Source organism: Erythrolamprus reginae, chromosome 4 (genome assembly GCF_031021105.1).
Source record: "Erythrolamprus reginae isolate rEryReg1 chromosome 4, rEryReg1.hap1, whole genome shotgun sequence".
Taxonomy (NCBI): Eukaryota; Metazoa; Chordata; class Lepidosauria; order Squamata; family Dipsadidae; genus Erythrolamprus; species Erythrolamprus reginae.
Genome location: NC_091953.1, coordinates 18,361,706 through 18,384,415, shown reverse-complemented (window position 1 = coordinate 18,384,415; position 22,710 = coordinate 18,361,706). Strand labels below are relative to the sequence as shown.

Genomic DNA, 22,710 nt, shown 5'->3' with positions numbered 1-22,710 from the left:
TACTATTTATAAATAAATATAACTTTAGAGATTTGTGCTTTTAATAATTGATCCGTGCAGTAGTAAAACATGAATACCTCAAAACCCAATGCAGTGATGACAGGTAATGCAAGAAAAATCCCAATAAAGAGAACATTTCCTGTGAAAGAGAATTCTGTTGAAATGCAGAGTTTTAAGATCTGCATCCAAAATCCAGACAAATTGATATACACACTGCTAAAAAAAAAATAAAGGGAACACTCAAATAACACATCCTAAATCTGAATGAATGAAATATTCTCATTGAATACTTTGTTGTGTACAAAGTTGAATGTGCACAACAGCATGTGAAATTGATTGTCAATCGGTGTTGCTTCCTAAGTGGACAGTTGGATTTCACAGAAGTTTGATTGACTTGGAGTTATATTGTGTTGTTTAAAGTGTTCCCTTTATTTTTTTTTTGAGCAGTGTAAGTGTGTGTGTGTATATATATCTTTATCTATCTATCTATCTATCTATCTATCTATCTATCTATCTATCTATCTATCTATCTACCTACCTACCTACCTACCCTATCTATCTATCTATCTATCTATCTATCTATCTATCTATCTATCTATCTATCTATCTATCTATCTATCTATCTATCTATCTATCTATCTCTATCTATCTATCTATCTATCTATCTATCTATCTATCTATCTATCTATCTATCTATCTATCTACCCTATCTACCGTATCTATCTATCTATCTATCTATCTATCTATCTATCTATCTATCTATCTATCTATCTATCTATCTATCTAGTATACAAATAAACATATATACATATATAGTCAGAAATGTAGAAAATGCAGGTAGAAAATGCTTGTAGAATATGGTACAGAGCTGAAGGGATTGGATACTGTAGCCTAGAAGTTAATTCTCTGCCTTACAAGTCAAAGACTGCAAGTTCAAGTCCCAGTGAGGGTATGGCTAGCTAATGAGGCCAGAACAAGGCCGAAATAGATCTATCCTAGTCTCCCTTAATTTTTCAAATTCAGCAAAAACATACATATATATAGTCAGAAATGTAGAAAATGCAGGTAGAAAATGCTTGTAGAATATGGTACAGAGCTGAAGGGATTAGATACTGTAGCCTAGAGCAGTGTTTTTCAACCAGTGTGCCGTGGCACACTAGTGTGCCGCGACACATGGTCAGGTGTGCCGCGAAGCTCAGAGAGAAAGAAAGCAAGAGAGAGAGAGAGAAAGAAAGAGAGAAAGAAAGAGAAAGAAAGAGAGAGAGAAAGAGAACAAGAGAGAGAAAGAGAGAAAGACAGAGAGAGAAAGAGAGAGAAAAAACAAGAGAGAGAGAGAAAGAGAGGGAGGGAAGGACGGAGAGAGAAAGATATAGAGGGAAGTAGGGAGGGAGAGAGAAAGAGCAAAATAGAGAGGAAGGAAGGAAGATAAAGAAAGAGGGATGGAGAGAGAAAGAAAGAGGAAGGAAGGGAGAGAAAGAGGGAGGGAGAAAGAAACAGAGCAAAGGGGAGGAAGAGAGAGAGAGAGATAATTTTTTTGCCCAAACTTTTTTTAGCCCCCCTCCCCCACCCACCCACCCCGCTCAATGTGCCCCAGGGTTTCATAAATGTAAAAAATGTGCCGCGGCTCAAAAAAGGTTGAAAATCACTGGCCTAGAGGTTAATTCTCTGCCTTACAAGTCAAAGACTGCAAGCTCAAGTCCCAGTTAGGGTATGGCTAGCTGATGAGGCCAGAACAAGGCCGAAATAGATCTATCCTAGTCTCCCTTAATTTTTCAAATTCAGCAAAAACATATATATATATATATATATATATATATATATATATATATATATATATATATATATATATATGTCAGAAATGTAGAAAAAGCAATAGGAAATTTAAGGCTCAGGATGTAATTTTAACCCGCAGAAGCAATTTCCAAATTATGGCAAGTAAAGTGCCATGCTATTTTGCTTTGGTCACACACCATCTAAGCATTGTGTGCTATTCTGGATACCCCTCTTTAAGGGTTCAAATATAATGGATAAGATTCAGAGAAATGCGGCGAAGACAATAAGGAGACTAGAAACAAAGTTTTATGAAACATGCTTTTTCAAGAGGCAACTGTATCTTCTTTGTTTTTCCTTGAACAGCTTCTTCAGTGAACAGTTTCTTCAGTGAAACCGGAATGAAGACGTTTTGAATAAGAAGTAAATGTCTTCAAGGAAAAAGAAATCAAAGAAAGTTCAGTTGCCTCTTGGAAAAAACACTTTTGGGACAACTGTCACCCCAGATGATTGAGAATCTCTGCAGACACATAAAAACGAAGCTATATAAAGAGAGATTGAAAGAGCTGGGCAGAAGGGGAGATTTAACATTTTCAGAGGCCCAAGTGGTTGGTACAGAAAAGGTCAAGATTTCTTTCTCATCCCACAAGCCATGTTACAGAATAATGGATTTAAATTACAAGAAGGATGTTTCTGATTCAATAGGAGGAGAAATCTCCTACATTAAGAGCAGCAGAATCAATGACTCAAAGAGATGGTGGGCTCCATTTTGACAGAGGTGTTTAAGCAGAGTTTGGAGGCACAAAGAGCTCTTAGGAATACATACTGTACATTTAAAACCCTAAATGACTTTCATCTCTAAAATTGTATCAGTGAGCCTTGGATTCATGTATAAAAAAACTGATTTATTGCAAACCAGCAAGTCTTCTGACAATCTGATTACAATCTGAAAACAGAAGTAAAACCAGTATGGAAATACACTTATCATTTTGTCTAATGCACCAAATTCAGAGTTATAGAACGGGTATAAATGGCTCATGAGCAATAACTACAGTGATACCTCATGATACGAACCCCTTATCATACGAACTTTTCGAGAAACGAACCCAGGGTTCGGAACTTTTTTGCCTCTTCTTATGAACTTTTTTCACCTTACGAACCTGCCACCGCCATTGAGATGCCCCGCCTCCGGACTTTCCTTGCAAGCCAAGCGCAGGTTTTTGCGATCCTGGGATTCCCTGAGGCTCCCCTCCATGGGAAACCCCACCTCCTGACTTCCGTGTTTTTGCAATGCTGTAGAGAAATCCCAGGAGGGGAATCCCAGGATCGCAAAAACGGGCGCTCTGCTGGGCAGAGTAGGGGGGACAAAAACAGGAAGAAAAGACTCATGGAGCTCAAGGGAGGAGAAAGGTGTGGGGGAGATGAGGAGAGTGGGGTGGATAAAAACGGGAAGAAAAGACTCATGGAGCTCAAGGGAGGAGAAAGGTGTGGGGGAGATGAGGAGAGTGGGGTGGATAAAAACGGGAAGAAAAGACTCATGGAGCTCAAGGGAGGAGAAAGGTGTGGGGGAGATGAGGAGAGTGGGGTGGATAAAAACGGGAAGAAAAGACTCATGGAGCTCAAGGGAGGAGAAAGGTGTGGGGGAGATGAGGAGAGTGGGGTGGATAAAAACGGGAAGAAAAGACTCATGGAGCTCAAGGGAGGAGAAAGGTGTGGGGGAGATGAGGAGAGTGGGGTGGATAAAAACGGGAAGAAAAGACTCATGGAGCTCAAGGGAGGAGAAAGGTGTGGGGGAGATGAGGAGAGTGGGGTGGATAAAAACGGGAAGAAAAGACTCATGGAGCTCAAGGGAGGAGAAAGGTGTGGGGGAGATGAGGAGAGTGGGGTGGATAAAAACGGGAAGAAAAGACTCATGGAGCTCAAGGGAGGAGAAAGGTGTGGGGGAGATGAGGAGAGTGGGGTGGATAAAAACGGGAAGAAAAGACTCATGGAGCTCAAGGGAGGAGAAAGGTGTGGGGGAGATGAGGAGAGTGGGGGGGATAAAAACGGGAAGAAAAGACTCATGGAGCTCAAGGGAGGAGAAAGGTGTGGGGGAGATGAGGAGAGTGGGGTGGATAAAAACGGGAAGAAAAGACTCATGGAGCTCAAGGGAGGAGGAAGGTGTGGGGGAGATGAGGAGAGTGGGGTGGATAAAAACGGGAAGAAAAGACTCATGGAGCTCAAGGGAGGAGAAAGGTGTGGGGGAGATGAGGAGAGTGGGGGGGATAAAAACGGGAAGAAAAGACTCATGGAGCTCAAGGGAGGAGAAAGGTGTGGGGGAGATGAGGAGAGTGGGGTGGATAAAAACGGGAAGAAAAGACTCATGGAGCTCAAGGGAGGAGAAAGGTGTGGGGGAGATGAGGAGAGTGGGGTGGATAAAAACGGGAAGAAAAGACTCATGGAGCTCAAGGGAGGAGAAAGGTGTGGGGGAGATGAGGAGAGTGGGGTGGATAAAAACGGGAAGAAAAGACTCATGGAGCTCAAGGGAGGAGAAAGGTGTGGGGGAGATGAGGAGAGTGGGGGGGATAAAAATGGGAAGAAAAGACTCATGGAGCTCAAGGGAGGAGAAAGGTGTGGGGGAGATGAGGAGAGTGGGGGGGGATAAAAACGGGAAGAAAAGACTCATGGAGCTCAAGGGAGGAGAAAGGTGTGGGGGAGATGAGGAGAGTGGGGGGGATAAAAATGGGAAGAAAAGACTCATGGAGCTCAAGGGAGGAGAAAGGTGTGGGGGAGATGAGGAGAGTGGGGGGGGATAAAAACGGGAAGAAAAGACTCATGGAGCTCAAGGGAGGAGAAAGGTGTGGGGGAGATGAGGAGAGTGGGGGGGATAAAAACGGGAAGAAAAGACTCATGGAGCTCAAGGGAGGAGAAAGGTGTGGGGGAGATGAGGAGAGTGGGGGGGACAAAAACGGGAAAAAAAGACTCATGGAGCTCAAGGGAGGAGAAAGGTGTGGGGGAGATGAGCAGAGTGGGGGGGACAAAAACGGGAGGCAGGGACTTCAGGAGCTCAAGAGAGGCTCTTTTCACCTTGCTTCGTTGGGACTCCCTCCCCCCACTCTGTTCGCCTCAGCTTTGTCTGGCCATTGCTTTTTTTTTAAGCCTTAATATTTTGGATTCTCCTAATGGGCATGCAGGCATTATTGGCTTTTCCATTGATTCCTATGGGGAACATTGTTTCATCTTACGAACTTTTCACCTTACGAACCTTGTCCTGGAACCAATTAAGTTAGTAAGATGAGGTATTACTGTATTGAGAGGGATCTACAAGTCCTAGTGGACAACCACTTAAATATCAGCCAGCTGTGTACCACAGCTGCCAAAAAGCCAATGTGGTCCTAAGTGGCATCAACAGAGGGATAGTATCAAGGTCATGTAAGTGTTAGTACCATTTTAAACTGCCTTGGTAAGACCACACTTGAAATACTGCCTCCAGTTTTGATCACTATGATACAAAAATATTGAGGCTCTGGAAAGAGTATAGGGCAGAAAAAGGAAATTTGGGTTGGAAGCTAAAACATATGTTGGTTACAGAAATTGGGTATGTCTAGTCTAACAAAGAAAAGGACTAGTGTGACACGATAGTAGCCTTGCAATATTTGAAGAGCTGTCACAGAGAAGAGGGGTCAGCCTATTCTCTAAAACATCTAAGGGCAGAGAAATTTCCTTCCAGTGAGAACAATTAATCAGTGGAACTGATTAATGGTGGAATTGATCAGTGGAACTGCCTCCAGAAATTGAGTGTGCTCATCATGGAGGTTTTTAAGAAAAGATAGGACAACTTCTTGTCCGAAATGGTATAGGGTTACCTACTAGAGCAGGGGGTTGGACTAGAATTCCAAGGTCCCATTGCATTGTGTTAATCTTTATTCTCTAAAGGAAAAAACTTCAAGGGAGCTATAATAAATTAAAACACTAGCCCGTATCCTCTCTTATTAAATATAAAGGAGATGGCAGAACCTGATGAAAGATATAATGGAATCAGGATAAATATGATATTCTCCAAACAGCCAACTCCTGATGGGTGACAATCCTTATTAGCACCCAATTATTTCCCCCACCCCAATTTTTGCTAATAATTTTGGCAATTTATGAAATTTAGGCATTTGAAGGTGATGGCATTGATGGCAGAAAGGTTCAACTCCTAATATCTTGCTCACTAGAGTCGTTCATCTACTTTCAGGATCTCTCCATGGTACTGAAAAATATTGAAGCTTTCTTGCTGTTTTCTATCGGTCCATCTAGACTAGTGTTTGCAACCCTTTTTGGTACAGAGTGTCAAAACAGCAGTTTCTGTGCATGGGGTGCAGAGCACCAGAAACTGGAAGAGCACCTCCCTGGCGCATGTGCATGGGAGCACTGGAAACAGGAAGAGCAGTTGCCCAGCACAAATCTGTGCACCCGGAAGCTGAACTTACGGTTTCTGGCATGCGTGGTGGTCACTTGGTCTTCCTATTTTTGGTACACATGCGTTAAGGAGTTTACGAAAGGCAAGGAGGGTGGGGGCAGTTCTAATCTCCGGGGGGAGCTGGTTCCAGAGAGTTGAGGCCGCCACACAGAAGGCTCTTCCCCTGGGACCCGCCAAACGACATTGTTTAGTCGACGGGACCTGGAGAAGGCCAACTCTATGGGACCTAATCGGTCGCTGGGATTTGTGCAACTTAGTTAATATGGCCTTATACTTTTTTTCTTCCACTCATTTCCATTATGTAGTAGGGGAGTACATTTGAGTATATAAAATGACAGTAGAAACAATGAAGTGATTATTGGGGAAATTGAAGTTCCTCGCATAATACCTTATCAGTGAAGAATACCTTCTTTCGTGAAGAAGTGGACATGCAACCCTTACCCGGTATTCTGTAATTACACAGGCCATTCAACAGAGAAACCTGATATGTTCCCTGATTCATGCATAGCAGTCAATGCAATATGACAATTCGTTCATTACAGAGAAAGAAGAACGAGCCACTTATACAAGTTAAGCCATAGAACAGTTAAATTAAATCTGAGAGATATGGGAAAATATTTACAAATGTATACACAGCAAGGGAAAGAATTTTAAAAGGTTTTTTTTTTAATGCCCAAGTGTTCTCGCTCTTACCCATACATTTCCACACCAATTAGCTGTTGGGAAAATAACAATTTTCAGCCTCCAAAGGCTTTCAATTTCCTTTTCAGTAAATCCAGCTTCTCTCATCTTGGAGTACAACTCTGTCGTGTTGGCATTTCCTGTCTAGAACAAAAGCTCTCCCAGCAAGCAGGGTCTTCTGGTGTAAGAGGAATAGCAGAGGCAACTAAATCATTGAAAGTCAGTATTGTGAACGCAGGCTTATTGCAGGGAACCATCTAAAAGAAGGGAAAATAGATTAAGAATGTTCTGGTTGAGAAGCAAGGCTGGGATTATTCATCCTAAAAAATTCATCTTAAGTTTTTTTACATACGTGAAATGAAAGATAAAGGAAAAAAATAGTTTTCAGGTCAACCAGTATGTTTAAATTTGATACAGAGCCTAAAAAATCCGAGATGTACACTGGAAATAGTGATCATAGTGCTACCAAGTTTAATTTATAAGTAGACTAGAAGTTGTTCACCAATCCCAAAGCAGTCACATCTGATTTCAATGCTGTAAAAAAAGAAGTTAAGTGGAAAATGAAAAAGTCAAATGTCTCTACATTACTTGGGGATTGGTCATCAACACACTGATAGTAATTGAGTTAGAATGTGCATCATAGATCAAGAAAGGTACTATCCAAGTCCAAGAATGTATTATGATTAATGAGCGCTGTCAAGAAAACGATTATAAAAATAGTACTCCTTTAAAGAAATGGAAATATTCTCCAAACGAGAAAAATGGATTACAAGCATTCAGAAAATAAATGGGAAGAAGCAAATAAATTGGGCTGGGAACGACTCTGCCCTGATCGCCTTAGTTTAGGGCTGGCAGTTGAAGAGTGAGGAGCTAGTTGTGGGTCCATGCAAACTGGCCACAGAATCGTCTGGAACGGAAGGCATCGCTGGAGCAGGGCACTCGGCAGGCCTGGTAGGAGACGAATGACACTTGTGGCTTAGAGATGGTGGAAGGTTGGGATGGTAGACCAGGATCCAGGAGTAGGTGGAAACTGCTGGGAAGGCTTGGGCCTATTCTGGCTGACCAGGCTCTAAGCAGGGAACCCAATGTCATATTGGTTGATGTGCTGGCCACAGCTGCCTATTGGGGAACAGGGTCCAGTTAGATGAGCCACATGTCCTGACAGCCATTTTTGGCCAGCACCAAAATTAATTACGTAGGGTTACCTTTGAAGAGTGTTTGGAAACTTCAACTCATCCAAAATGCAGTCGCCCGAGCAGTTTGGGGCCTTCCAAGACATGCCCATATCTCATCATCACTCCGTGGACTGCATTGGCTACCGATCTGTTTCTGGACACAATTTAAAGTGTTGGTCATGACCTATAAAGCCCTACATGGCATAGGACCAGATTATCTCTGAGACCGCCTTCTGCCGCATGAATCCCAGCGACTGGTGAGGTCCCTCAGAGTTGGTGTCCTTAGGGTTCCATTGACCAAGCAATGTTAGCTGGCGGGACCTAGGGGAACAGCCTTCTCTGTGGGGGCCCCAGCCCTCTAGAATCAGCTCCCCCCAGAGATTCGTACTGCCCCCACCCTCCTTGCCTTCCGAAACAGTTTAAAAACTCATCTTTGCTGCCAGGCCTGGGGTTCCTTAGATCTTACCCCCTCGCCAATGAATGCTTTAGCTTGATTGTTGAACAAGTGGTATTGATAGTTTTTAATTTGAATTTTAAAGATTTTTTAAAAACGTACTATTAATTGGATTGTTATTACTGTTTCTTGTTTTTCTGTACATGCTGTGAGCCGCCCTGAGTCCTCCGAGAGGGGTGGCATACAACTCCAATTAAATCTTAAATCTTAATCTTAAGGGCGCATATGGGATGCCCCACTGAGAATTCCCTGGGCCGTTGGTCAGGAACTGGAGGTGGTCCATAAGTGTGCGAAGAGCAGCCACATAGTCATTAATGGATTTGCTTTCTTTCTGGAACCTATGGTGAAAGGCATGCTGTTGAGCGATGTGGCATGATGTTGGAGTGTAGTGGTTGTAAAAGGAGCATCTCCAGGAGCATCTCCCAGTGCAGCTCATAGACAGGCTGAGGAGATGTCAAAGCTTGTGCAGTGGCAGACATTTCACTGCCACAAGAGCTGAGAAAATAGCTGAACTTTCTGGCTCTGGAGAGCTCTGCAAAGTCATGCACAATTCTTTGGATCTCCATCCCAGATGACTTCCAATCACTTCAAAAACCCCTATTTTTTGATTGCGCGACTGCTGCAACTATGGTGGCTAGGACAGCTTGTCCTGAAGCTGTTTTTCACCGCCACTGGCCAAGGGCTCTAATTTGGATTCCTGTGGGGTATGCCGATGCCTAACAGGTCCCAAATGGTGTCCTTCTTATTCACAGTCCCTCCAGGGCAGTTCTGGGGTCGGTTCTGACAGAACCGCACAAACCCCTAGTAATGGAAATTTGGGGTTCCAGCAGAAAGCGAAGAAATCCGTCCCGCCGCAGCACCTGGCCACGCCCCTCCATTTTTAGAAGGACGGATTTGAGTGGTAGGTGCCCAGCAACCTCTCTTTGCTCTAGCTAGTGACCAGCTCTGAGGTGATTCAGCTCAGAGTGACTTCACTGTGAGGGCTGTCCTAGACGATCAAGCTCTCTCCGGCTTTTGGCCAGTCATTCTTGTCAGAGGTCCCACTCCATCAACGTCAGTGTTAAATAGGAGATTACAGGTTGACAGGAATTGAGGCAAGATGGAATTCTGAACAGGAACACTTTATTTCTGACCACAGGCAACATGAGTGTACAGAATAGCACCTTGGTGTTTAACAGCTCCTTTAATTGTTGAGCTGTCAAACTTGCAGCCAATCAGGATGCCTCTATTTCCCGCTAACCAGCTGCTCGCACCTTAGCCAATCAGGCTTCAACCTGCAGCCAACTTGTCATCGTTGTAATTCTGAGGACTTAACAAAGATGGTATTGATTCTTAATGGCCACATGCATTTCTTCTAGGTGGATCAGTTCCTCCACATGATCCTTCACCTTTTTCCAATAACTGCTATGATTGAGTCAATACACTCTGCGGCTGGTCATTGTCTTCCTTTTACTTTCACTTTTTTCAACTGCATGAACGTCCACCGAGAACTAGATTTCCCCTTAATGTGTCTGAAGTGTGATTATTTGAGGCTGGTAATGTGTATCCTGAGTGAGAACTCTGAGTTGATGAATTCAACGATCCATTTGTTGGCTTAGCTATCCATGATACATTTTTTTTTCAGATCCCAAGGTTCAAAAGTGTCAATACTCTTTCTATCCTGGTTCTTCGAAATCCAACTTTTGCTTCTGTAAAGTGCCAGAGGGAATACTGTGGTTTGCACAGTTATATATAACCTTTTTACTGTTGCTTGATGATCCCCATAGATAGCCGCTTCCTACATCTTCAATATCTTTGCTATTCGTTCTAAAGCTGGCTAGATCTGTTATTACTGGTTTGGTCTTCTTCATTTTAGTCCCCGTTGCTCATTGTGGGCCTTGAGCCTGTCCAGACTTTGCATTTTTGAGCTATCAGGGTAGTATCATCAACAGAGCATGTTATTGATATTTCTTCTTCCAGTTCAGTTCCCTCAATCTATATGCTGCATGTAATTAGGGGGAGAGTATACAATCCTGTCTCACTCCTTTGCCAACCAAGATACTGACTTCTCCATTAGTGTATCCTGTGAGATCCACAAAGTGACTTATTGCCTGCAATACAGGTTTTGCATAAGAATAGATACATGTTCATTTTCTAAGTGCATTGCTCATAGTCCACACAATCAAAGTCTTTTCTATAGTTAACAAAGCACATACTGTTTTTGTTATTTTTGGCTTTCTCAATTATCCAGAGAAAATGCCTTGTGTTCTTTGGCCTTTTCTAAAGGGTTATTTTGCTAGCATTGTAAAATTAAGGGATATTGTATGATAGTTTGCATACTCTGTTACCTTTTTTTTTTAGTACTGGAATGTAGGCTGACATCTTCTAATCAACTGGTCACTGTCATTATCCAAATTTGCGGTTAAAACCTTTACTGATTTCTCTTCTATTGCTCGCCATAGTTTTGTAGATATTGTATCAATTTTTCTAGCTTCCAGCTTGGTAATGACTAGAGGTCTTATTCTAACTTAATCAACTAGTTTTTGTAAGTAGGGAATATCTTCTACGGTTTTGTGGATGTTGATTCTATATATATACTCTGTAGGATTTCAACACATTCCTTCCATTTTTTTTTTTGAGTTATTATCTATTGACGGGCATCCTTCAGTTTACCAGTTGGAGACTGGAACCTCCTTCCTAGCTTAAAGACTTTTGGGGAAACTGTCCTTGTTTTTCCTGTTACCAACTTTGATGTCTTTGCAGATTTATTGCAATACTGCTTCTTTGCAGCTCTCTGAAATAATTTGTCAAGTTTGTTCCTGAGATCCTTGGCCTTTTTGGCTTCTCTTCTTGGCAATTTCCACCATCTATTTTGTCATTTGACATTTGAGACCTTTTTTGTCTCTTGATCTTTGGCTGTTTCTTTGTATATTCATCTTTAATAATTTCTTTGATTTTTCTCCATTATTCTGAATCATTTCTAGGCTCCCAAACCAACAAAAATATGTTGAGACTCTTCTGAGACAGCTTTCTTTATTGCACCTTCCATATAGACATTAATCTTGCCATTAAAATAGATAAAGTTGCACCATTAAACCTATACTCTGAAGGATGACCATCTTAAGTCTCTCCTACACAAAATATCTAAACTGGACTTTTGCTCCTCTGGCATGTACGTCCTCCTTTCTGAAAATCTGGACAACATTTTTTCATAGTATCAGGGCAATACAGAATAGAAACATAGAAACATAGAAGTCTGACGGCAGAAAAAGACCTCATGGTCCATCTAGTCTGCCCTTATACTATTTTCTGTATTTTATCTAACAATGGATATATGTTTATCCCAGGCATGTTTAAATTCAGTTACTGTGGATTTATCTACCACGTCTGCTGGAAGTTTGTTCCAAGGATCTACTATTCTTTCAGTAAAATAATATTTTCTCATGTTGCTTTTGATCTTTCCCCCAACTAACTTCAGATTGTGTCCCCTTGTCCTTGTGTTTACTTTCCTATTAAAAACACTTCCCTCCTGGACCTTATTTAACCCTTTAATATATTTAAATGTTTCGAGCATTTAAGAGCAAACCAATTAATCAATCAATCCAATCAATAATCAATCAATCAATCAATCAATCAATAATCAATCAATCAATCAATCAATGATATTTATATAGCCATCCAGAGTGGTGCAGACTGTGAGTTTGATCCTAGTAGAGGCAGATATTTCTCTCTCTGGGCACAATGAGAATATGTCTGTTGAAACAATCTCCCCATTAGCGACAGGAAGGGCATCCAGCCAGTAAAACACTCAGCTCCATTCAGTTGCCCAAGATTGCACCCTGCAAGGGATTGCAGGGTCTTTAAAAGAGGATGATGATATATATATAAAGCCAATAACCAAATCCTGATGTACTCCTTGAAAGTGTTGTGTATATGCACAGGATCATATTTTGGAGTTTTAGAGTTGTAATAGGTTTTTAATCTACTGTTGATGTTTGACTTCTTGACTTTTTATTGTACTATTGTATTGTTTTTTTATTGTAATCCACCCTGAGTCCTATGAGATTGGGTGGCATAGAAGTAAAAAAAAATTAAATTAAATTAAATTAATAAAATTTTTGAAACTTGTTGGCTTTTTTTCTCTCCTTGAAACTTGCACGTAAGTACACTATAATCTGTTCCACAGTTCCCTTTTGTTAGATTCTTCCGCCTCTTTCTACTTTCTACCTCTATTTGTTTTTATTTCTGCATAACTTTGTCTAGTAATGTCCATGTGTATATGTTATGCCGGGCTTCACGTACAAGCCACAATTAAGTCCAAAGTGTAAATTCAAACACACACTGTGGTAAAGTAAACAAAGAGTCAGTTTATCAACAGAAAAATATTGTACATACGCACTTTAAATCAGCCAAAGTGCTCTCCCACAAACCACGAGCCTGGAAGGCTGTGAAAAGCAAAAACGCAAAGCAGATAAAAAGCAGCTGTGAAGACGTCACAGCCACCCCCCTTCAAGAGCCATTTCTTTCTTTCTTTCTTTCTTTCTTTCTTTCTTTCTTTCTTTCTTTCTTTCTTTCTTTCTTTCTTTCTTTCTTTCTCTATCTATCTATCTATCTATCTATCTATCTATCTATCTATCTATCTATCTATCTATCTATCTATCTATCTATTGGATTTGTATGCCACCCCTCTCCGGAGACTCAGGGCGGCTAACAGCAATAACGCTGTACTTAACTGTGAATTGTTCAAAAAAGTCCTTCTAAATCCTGAAGCAGTTCGAAAGCAAACAGCATTTCTCTCTCACCAAACGGATAATTTCCCACACACGCTCTCAACCACACTGGCAATTTATCAGCAGCCCCATTAGCCTAATTGCCCCAGTCACAGGTTTTCTCCTCTATTTTTATAATACTTGCGCAGTTGTTCCCTCCTTGTCATAAACCTGCGCCTGCGAGCATCTATGAATCCCTCTTCTTCCGAGTCTAATGACGATGATGACGACTCACTAATGGGATCATTAGCTAATGGGCTGCCTCTAACTACCTCATCATCCGTTCCTACTTCACTCCCAGAATATTCCCTTCACACAGAAGCTTCACTGTCCGAAGCTGTTGGCAGTAAAACCAGTCTCTGATAACGTGAGGATTCTCCCAAACCAACTCCCACAGTCCTCGGAGCAGGAGCTGGCCCAGAGCCAACTACAACAGCATAATGTCACCATGGTTGCTTAAAGCAAAGGCATAGCAGCAGAAGGAATGGGATAATAATTCAGCCTTTCTTCCCCATTTCCTCCACTTCTTTTTGTAAAGGAAAAGAATGGTAGTGGGAGCCCTTGATAAGTTTCCATTTACCTCAAAGCCTCCAAATCAGCTGAAAGTTGTACCATCAAACCGGTAGATTTTCCATTGAGTTTGGGGATTTGGGGCATTATAAGGGATATAATGGAATTGGTTTTTCCTCAAAGCGGCTGCTTCCATTTCCACTTTCATGTGAAAAACAAGAAAAAAACCCTGCATTGCTGAAAGTAATTTGTTTCTGAGCTTCAATTGAAGAAACTCCGTGTACCAGAGGGGGTTGCAAATACGGAACTGTAGGAAGCAAAGAGCCTATAGTTGCCTGTCTCTGTATTAAAAATGCAAGTTTTTAAAATAACAAGAGCATAAATTCGTACACACACACATGTACTCATCATGTTATTCCCTTTCAAGATAAGTAATGTTACTCAGGGCACAGAAAAGATGAGGGGGAAAAATAAGAAATTCATAAGATTAATAATAGAAAAGGAAACATAACCAGATCTAATTTATTCTTCTCTTTAAAAATCCAACATATGAAATTGCTGACAAAATACTTAATTTGTATGTAAAAATCTAAAGGTTGGATCCTCTTCAGAGTCACTTTTTGTGAAATAGGCAGCCAAACATAAATTTGATAAATAGACAGAGAAATAAATAAATAAAATTCAGCTCTGTATCAGTTGATAAAAGCTGCCAATGTAACTCTGATTCAGTATTGTAAATATAAAATGATGGGCAGGAGCTCAAAGAATGTTTGTAGGAAAACATTGTTCAAGATAGAATCCTCGAGTTTATATAAAGATAAATATAGCTGAGGAATTTGGCAGGACTTTTAAATGGTCATTTTAATTTAATATTATAGATATTTTTAGACAAATAAACTGGTTAAAATTAGTCTGTGTCTCTTTAGGGGCTTGTTTAGACTCTGTCACTTCCAACATTGTTGACACAAATCCTTTAGGAAACATTTTTAGTTCAACTCACCTTATTAAATAGCTTTGGATTTTCCCAGGAAGAGAAATCTATTTCAATCAGATTGAATTGTTGGGAATCACCAATTATTAGAAATCTTAATTGCATCTCTGAGCAGGTTATTTTTCTCCTAGTGATCAAATTTCATTTTGTCCCAGTAAAGTTGCTGAATTGTTAATGATTGCCATACTTTACAGAATTATTTGGTACCTTCCTTATGTTATTGTTTTAGGCATTTGGAATGCACTTCCCCAAACCCCCATAACTTTAACCTTAGACTGTCTACTGTTGACCTCACCCGATTCCTAAGAGGTCTGTAAGGGGCATGAATAAGTGTACCAAGGTATCTACCATCCCTCTCCTATTGTCCCCATTTATTTGTATCCATATCTTGCAATCATAATCATGTTTATACTTTTATTTATTTATTTATTTATTCATTCATTCATTCATTCATTCATTCATTCATTCATTCATTCATTCATTCATTCCAATACACAATGAGGGTTTTAGTGGGTATACACATAGTAAAATACATGATGAAGGTTATAGAGGAGATACTCATAGTAAAATATATCTAAGAAACAATAGAAAAGAAGATATAGTAATACAACATATCATTGAAAGAATAGAAGAAGAGATATAGGAATAGAAGAAAGGTATAGGAGATATATGAGAGCAATAGGACAGGGGACAGAAGGCACTCTAGTGCACTTGTACTCGCCCTTTACTGACCTCTTAGGAATCTGGATAGGTCAACCGTGGATAATCTAAGTGTAAAGTGTTGGGGATTTGGGGATGACACTATGGAATCCGGTAATGAGTTCCACGCTTCGACAACTCGGTTAGTGAAGTCATATTTTTTACTGTCAAGTTTGGAGCGCTTAATATTAAGTTTAAATCTGTTGTGTGCTCTTGTGTTGTTGTGGTTGAAGCTGATGTAGTCGCCGACAGGCAGGACGTTGCAGCATATGATCTTGTGGGCAATACTTAGATCTTGTTTAAGGCGTCATAGTTCTAAACTTTCTAGGCCCAGGATTGAAAGTCTAGTCTCGTAGGGTATTCTATTTCGAGTGGAGGACTGAAGGGCTCTTCTGGTGAAGTATCTTTGGACATTTTCAAGGGTATTAATGTCTGAGATGCAATATGGGTTCCAAACAGATGAGCTGTATTCGAGGATGGGTCTGGCAAAGGTTTTGTAAGCTCTGGTAAGTATTGTGAGATTGCCAGAACAGAAGCTACGTAGGATTAGGTTTACAACTCTTGAAGCCTTCTTGGCTATATTGTTGCAGTGGGCTTTGGCACTTAAATCTTTTGTTATTAGTATATAGTACCAAGGTCTTTAACCGAGTGGGGATTATCTGTGATAATTATAATATAATTAATATTGTATTATAATTATTATAATATAATATAATGTATAATTATTAGCTAATTAGACATGTTTGACAAATTAAATAAATAAATAAATAAATTATTTTTAAAATATTTGATGCATTGTAGAAATCTTTTTGTTTATATATTGGCCTTGGTAAATAAATAAATTTATTTCTACAAATAGAAATATTTGTTAGTTGTTTTGTGGTGCAGCAACTTCTTTGTGGGGTAAAGCATGCTCAAAACACAACATGATCAACAGATATTTAACTGGAGCAAAATTTTAAAACTTCAGCTGACAATGAAAACCGCAACCCTACCACCACCACCCCCAGACACACACATTTTCTTATATAGTAACAAGCATCAAATTTCAGCGAGTCCCAATTTCAAATATATTATGAAAAATTAAGGATAATTTGCAGAATAATTTACCCCAGAGCTGTACTTTCCAAACTCTCCTGATTTTCCAAGAGCAACTGCAATATGGTGGCAATCATCTAACCGGGTCTCCTGAGTAACAAATAAAGCAGGAGTAAAATTTGGTATTTATTTATTTAATTTGACTTCTACGCCGCCCAATCCCGAAGGACTCTAGGCGGCTTACAACAGTATAAAAATATTACAATTTACAGCAATAATATAAAGAAGTCAAGGAAAAAAAACTAATTTCTGAAATCGTAATTAAAACTAAGACAATTTAATTGCATACGTACTAGTCATTCAAACCCATTCGGACACGTGGACAAGCTAGTGGTTGTTTTAGGGTTGTTTTAGGGCCCCCAGGCCTGTTGGCATAGCCAGATCTACGTGGCCTTATGGAAAACAAGCAGGGTGGGGGGGCCATATGCGTGTATGACTCACATGCCTCAGGAAGGGGGGTCTAGGACAGTGATGGTGAATCTTTTTTGGCTCGGGTGTCAAAAGGGTGCATGCGTATTATTATTATTATTATATTATTATTATTATTATTATTATTATTATTATTATTATTATTATTAATTAGATTTGTATGCCGCCCCTCTCCAAAGACTCGGGGCGGCTCACAACAGTAATAAAAACAATATAGTAGTGGAACAAATCTAATATTAAAAAACATATAAAACCCTATCATTATTTAAAAAAACAAAAACAAAAACCAAACAGCACATTCGTACCAAACATAAAACAGAGTATTAAAAAAAGCCTGGGGGAAAGGTGTCTTAACTCCCCCATGCCTGGCGGTATAAGTGAGTCTTGAGTAGTTTACGAAAGACAGGGAGGGTGGGGGCAGTTCTAATCTCCGGGGGGAGTTGGTTCCAGAGGGCCGGGGCCACCACAGAGAAGGCTCTTCCCCTGGGGTCCACCAAATGACATTGTTTAGTCGACGGGACCCGGAGAAGGCCAACTCTGTGGGACCTTATCGGTCACTGGGATTCGTGCGGTAGCAGGCGGTTTCGGAGGTACTCTGGTCCAATACCATGTAGGGCTTTAAAGGTCATGACCAACACTTTGAATTGTGACCGGAAACTGATCAGCAGCCAATGCAAGCCACGGAGTGTTGAAGAAACGTGGGCGAATCTTGGAAGTCCCACAAAGGCTCTCGCGGCTGCGTTCTGCATGATTTGAAGTTTCCGAACACTTTTCAAAGGTAGCCCCATGTAGAGAGCGTTGCAGTAATCGAACCTTGAGGTGATGAGGGCATGAGCGACTGTGAGCAATGACTCCCTGTCCAAATAGGGCCGCAACTGGTGCACCAGGCAAACCTGGGCAAACGTCCTCCTTGCCACAGCCGAAAGATGATGTTCCAATGTCAGCTGTGGATCGAGGAGGACACATGCTATCGTGCGCATGTGTATCCACACCCATAATGCAACCCCCATGCTGCCCGCCATGTGTGCGCAAAACCCTCTAGTGCTTACCCCCCTCCCCACGTTTGCGCACAGGCCTAACTGAAGGCTCCATGTCAGGAATTAAAAATCCTGAGGTAATGTCTTAATGCAGAAGGTAGGCCTCTGTTGAGAATGCGGAGTCATTCTGAGGCACTTGAGTGTGCAGCAACCTAATAATTATGTGAAAAGTATTTAAGTCTGCGGAGTCTGCGGAGAGGGGCGGCATACAAATCTAAATAATAAATAAAATAAATAAATAAATAAGAGCTCTTTGCTCTCTCTCTCTCTGTTCTCTCTGTTCGCTGTTAGCTATGTGCTGTTGCTGTCCTTGGAAGTATGCTTTGACGAAGCTGTAACGCTTTAAAAGTTGGTTCCTGTGAGTTATTGACCTAAGATAGTTGAAGCAAGGTACTAGTAAGATACTAGTATGTATATTATAGACAGTAGTAGTAGTAGTAGTAGTAGTATGAAGAAGTAAATATATTTTTCCACAACTTCCTACAGCTCCATTTCTACTGGTCTGTGGCTGGCTGGCTGGTTGGGTTGGTGGGCTGGCTGGACTGGTTTGCTGCTTGGGCACAAACAGGCTAGCTTCCGCAAATGCAAGCTCTTATACTCCAGAGTCTTGAACCCTGGGGATTGTGAAAGATGGACCAACTGGAAGTTCATTTCCGAACTTCCAGTTGGCCCATTGGGCCCTTTTTGTGCCGTCCCCAGGGTTCAGGAGGCTTTCCTGAAGCTTGGGGAGAGTGAAAATGGCTGAAGAGAAGTCCAAAAATTAGCTGGCCAGCTCACCTATGCACGTGCATTGTAGCTGACATAGGGCAACACCTCATATGCCCTCAGATATGGCTCTGCAGGCCACCTGCGGCACACGTGCCGTAGGTTTTCTATCACTGATCTAGGACAACTTGCCATAGCCAACTCGCCACAGGACAACTTGTCATGTCCAACTCACCACAGGATAACTCAATGCTATATTAATCGTTTCATTCAGTTACTTTTATTATTGGTGACCACCTTTTCATCAAAATTATTGTAACTCTTGTATTTTCTGGATTAGCTTTCTTTACTTTATTATTATTGGCTATGGTTCCATAGAAACTAATTGAACTTTTGAATTTGTTGAATTGCCCCATTAGAATTGTCCTGCAATGTGTTGGCCATAGTTGAGTTGGCCATGATGAGTTGTGCCATTCCACCAGGAAAGTCTAAGCTAGCCTTTCTCAACTAAATACAGTGGTACCTCTACTTAAGAACTTAATTCGTTCCGTGACCAGGTTCTTAAGTAGAAAAGTTTGTAAGTAGAATAAAATAGAATAGAATTTTATTGGCCAAGTGTGATTGGACACACCAGGAATTTGTCTTGGTGCATATGCTCTCAGTGTACATAAAAGAAAAAGATACATTTGTCAAGAATCATGTGGTATAACACTTAATGATTGTCATAGAGGTCAAATAAGCAGAAACAATCAATATTAATAAAAATCTTAGGATACAAGCAACAAGTTACAGTCAAACAGTCCTAAGTAGAAGCAATTTTTCCCATAGGAATCAATGTAAAAGCAAATAATGCGTTCAAACGCATTAGGAAAGAAATAAAAGCTCAGAATTTGGGTGGGAAGAGGAGGAGGAAGAAGAGGAGGAGGACAGTCGCTGCCCAGAGCGAAGGGAGTGTTTCTTTTCTCTGGGCGCTGGCAGAGGTTTATTCTCTCTCCAAGTGCCCAGAGAAAGGAAAATGCTTTTTCCGCTCAGGACTGCCAAAGCCTCCTTAAGCATCACCGAAAGATTCCTTTGGCAGCCCAGAAAAGCTTGAGATGGCCGGGATTAAAGGGGGAATGACAGGAAACTGAGCAAGCCTTCGTACCATTCTCAAATTTCCTGGGAAATTTTTCCAGGCTCGGGTTCTTAAGTAGAAAATGGTTCTTAAGAAGAGGCAAAAAAATCTTGAACACCCGGTTCTTATCTAGAAAAGTTCTTAAGTAGAAGCATTCTTAAGTAGAGGTACCACTGTACTTGCACTTTCCCCCTTTTCTCATTTAACAAATAAAGCAACAAAACTTTGTGATTCTGATCACATGGTCCAGCAATTAAAGAACAGTATGGATGATAAAGCTGATAAAGTCCAATTTCTTTCTTGATCATTATTTAAAATACAAAATGACACTTGTTTCATTCTTAAATTTCATGTTTCAAAACAGGAGCTAAATTTAATCACCTAGGAGTTAAAAGGGCATTTTTCAATCATTTCCACATTACTTCATTTTTTTTAAAAAAAATCTAATGAATTTGAAGTTATTGTCATAGCCTCATGTAGATTATAGACATTAGAAGTTTAAAACATGCTTCAACTGGAGGTGAGTAAGAAGAATTGGTGCAGTTATTTATTTTTGTTTATCTTGGGAAAATGTTGCATTTCATTAGGAAAGCCCATTTTTCAGCCCACTCATTACACCAGCATGCCAAAAGTTATTGGACAAAAGTCAGATGGCAATTCACACTTCAAACTCAGTCATTTATAGCTGAGGCTAAAAATATGTTGCTGCTCAAGTTATAGCAGAAAGTGAGAGAGGAAGAAAGATTTTTAGCTGATGAGGAGGTAGACACTAATGATGCTAGAGACAGTATCATTTATTTCAATGCCAGCCTATTATGTTTCAGTTCAATATGTATGATGGATCTAGGGAATAGCTTGTAAATTAAAATCATACCTCAAAAGTCCACTCCTTTTCTTCTTCACCATCCAAGAGCACAATAGTCTCATTGTATGTTTTTCCTACTTCCAGCTCCACTGGGGACACATTAAATTCTATCCTTTGAAGGTCAAATCCTATTCCAACACCAATGGCTTTCACAAAGCTCTCTTTTAATGCCTAAAGTTTGACATTCAAACACAAGAGGTTATTGGGTGTATAGTATAGGTCTGTAAATCATTCTGAATCATTTTTAGGCATTAATTATTGCTCTAAAACAGTCCTGGGAGACACGATTCTTTCTCTTTACACATTTATTTGATAATTATATGTACACAGTTTTAAACTTAGTTGAAGGACAGCTTTAATCATTAAATCAGAACTACTTCTACTACTGCTCCTAACACTTTCCACTTGTGAATCCATCAAAGCTGTCGTGAACTTGACAGTCTTTGAACATGTTGGAGTAAAATTTCATGGGTTTTTTCAAGTCTTGAACTAGATTTCATTTTCTAGCATTCAGGTTCTTTATTGCTGCCCGCCCCCATTTTTTCCTATTCCTTCTATTCCTCCATTCTTTCTATTCTTTCTGTATGTTGCTAGTCTCTGTTATAAACCAGGCCAATGGAAGCTTTGAAGGAGTGTAATTTCTGTGAGCACAGGCAGTGTTCTAAGGATGGGCAACCGCAGGAATGAAAGGGCTATGACTTTCCAGACACAATACAACTTTTTAATAACTGCAATGGCATCAAAGGGAAGTTTTTTTAAAAAAAAAAATGCAGACAAAAAATGCCTAATATGTTCTAAGCATTGTGCAGGAACTGAAAGGTAAGGCAATTCCTATGAAGACATTCACAGTCTAAGAGAAAAAAGATAAAAGGGGAAAAAAATTAGGACGGAAAAGGAAGGGAAGATCTGAACAACTATTATTTTATTTATGAATGGAAAGGTTCATTTACCCTTTTGCAAATATATTTTTCTTCAGAGGTAGAGGATATAGTGTAATTTATCTTTATTCGAGCTGGCCAAATTAGTTCTCAAATAGTTGCTGAAGAATTGCCAAGACATCCTGGAAATTCAGGTCCATTAGCATAATGAAGAAACTAATAATGAAACAGAATACACTATGTATTTCTAGGTAGTGGGTGTTAAGATATTGTTGGTTTCATGGGTCAAATTAAATCTGTAAGACCTGGATTAAATTCGAGATCATCGGGTGAATCACTCTTCTACAAACTAAACTGTCAAACGAGATTGTTGGAATAATCAAACAGAAAACAATCTTTTAGTATACCTACCCTTAAACTCTTTAAAGAAAGGCCAAGATACAACCAGGAAAGCCAGAATTACCTTTTCTGGAAAAATGATTAATTCCAGTTTTCTGGATTGCTATAAAATTCTTCCAGAAAGTTTTCAAAATAAACATTCTACATTAAAAAAGCATTCTCAAAATAATGAATGCTTCTGTCCTTGAACAGGGACTGTATTAATTGAAATCTGTATTAACAATTTGAGGTTAGTTGGGGGAAAGATCAGAAGCAACGTGAAAAAATATTATTTTACTGAAAGAGTAGTAGATGCCTGGAACAAAATTCCAGCAGACGTGGTTGGTAAATCCACAGTAACTGAATTTAAACATGCCTGGGATAAACATATATCCACCCTAAGATAAAATACAGGAAATAGTATAAGGGCAGACTAGATGGACCATGAGGTCTTTTTCTGCCATCAATCTTCCGTGTTTCTATGTTTCTATGTCACTGACTATAAACAATAACTTTTATTACCCAGTGCCTATGAAACATATCCAGCTGAAGCCATTCATTTTTCATGGACTTGATAACTCGCCATTCTTCTTCTGTGAATTGTCTTTTCATAAGCTGAAAAAAATCAGGAATTGAACCACTTCCTGAAATTAAAAACAACAACAGTAAAATGGAACTGGTAACAGACCATTTCAGTGTTAACCAAGGCAAAGAAACCATAGCTTAACATGTCT

At 40.1% G+C, this 22,710-nt stretch overlaps 1 protein-coding gene across 3 annotated transcripts in view; it reads right to left on the bottom strand.

Annotated features, from left to right (window-relative positions):
• Window positions 1-6,859: 6,859 nt before the first annotated feature.
• Window positions 6,860-22,710, bottom strand: part of AASDHPPT (aminoadipate-semialdehyde dehydrogenase-phosphopantetheinyl transferase) — a 31,286-nt gene continuing 15,435 nt past the window's right edge. For all 3 annotated transcript variants that reach the window (XM_070749709.1, XM_070749710.1, XM_070749708.1), the window contains exons 4-7: window positions 22,499-22,620; window positions 20,730-20,891; window positions 16,583-16,660; window positions 6,860-7,152 (exon numbers count right to left, since the gene is read on the bottom strand). In XM_070749709.1, the coding sequence (XP_070605810.1) occupies window positions 7,000-7,152; window positions 16,583-16,660; window positions 20,730-20,891; window positions 22,499-22,620 (515 nt within the window). In that variant the 3' untranslated portion in view covers window positions 6,860-6,999. The remainder of the gene's footprint in view (window positions 7,153-16,582; window positions 16,661-20,729; window positions 20,892-22,498; window positions 22,621-22,710) is intronic.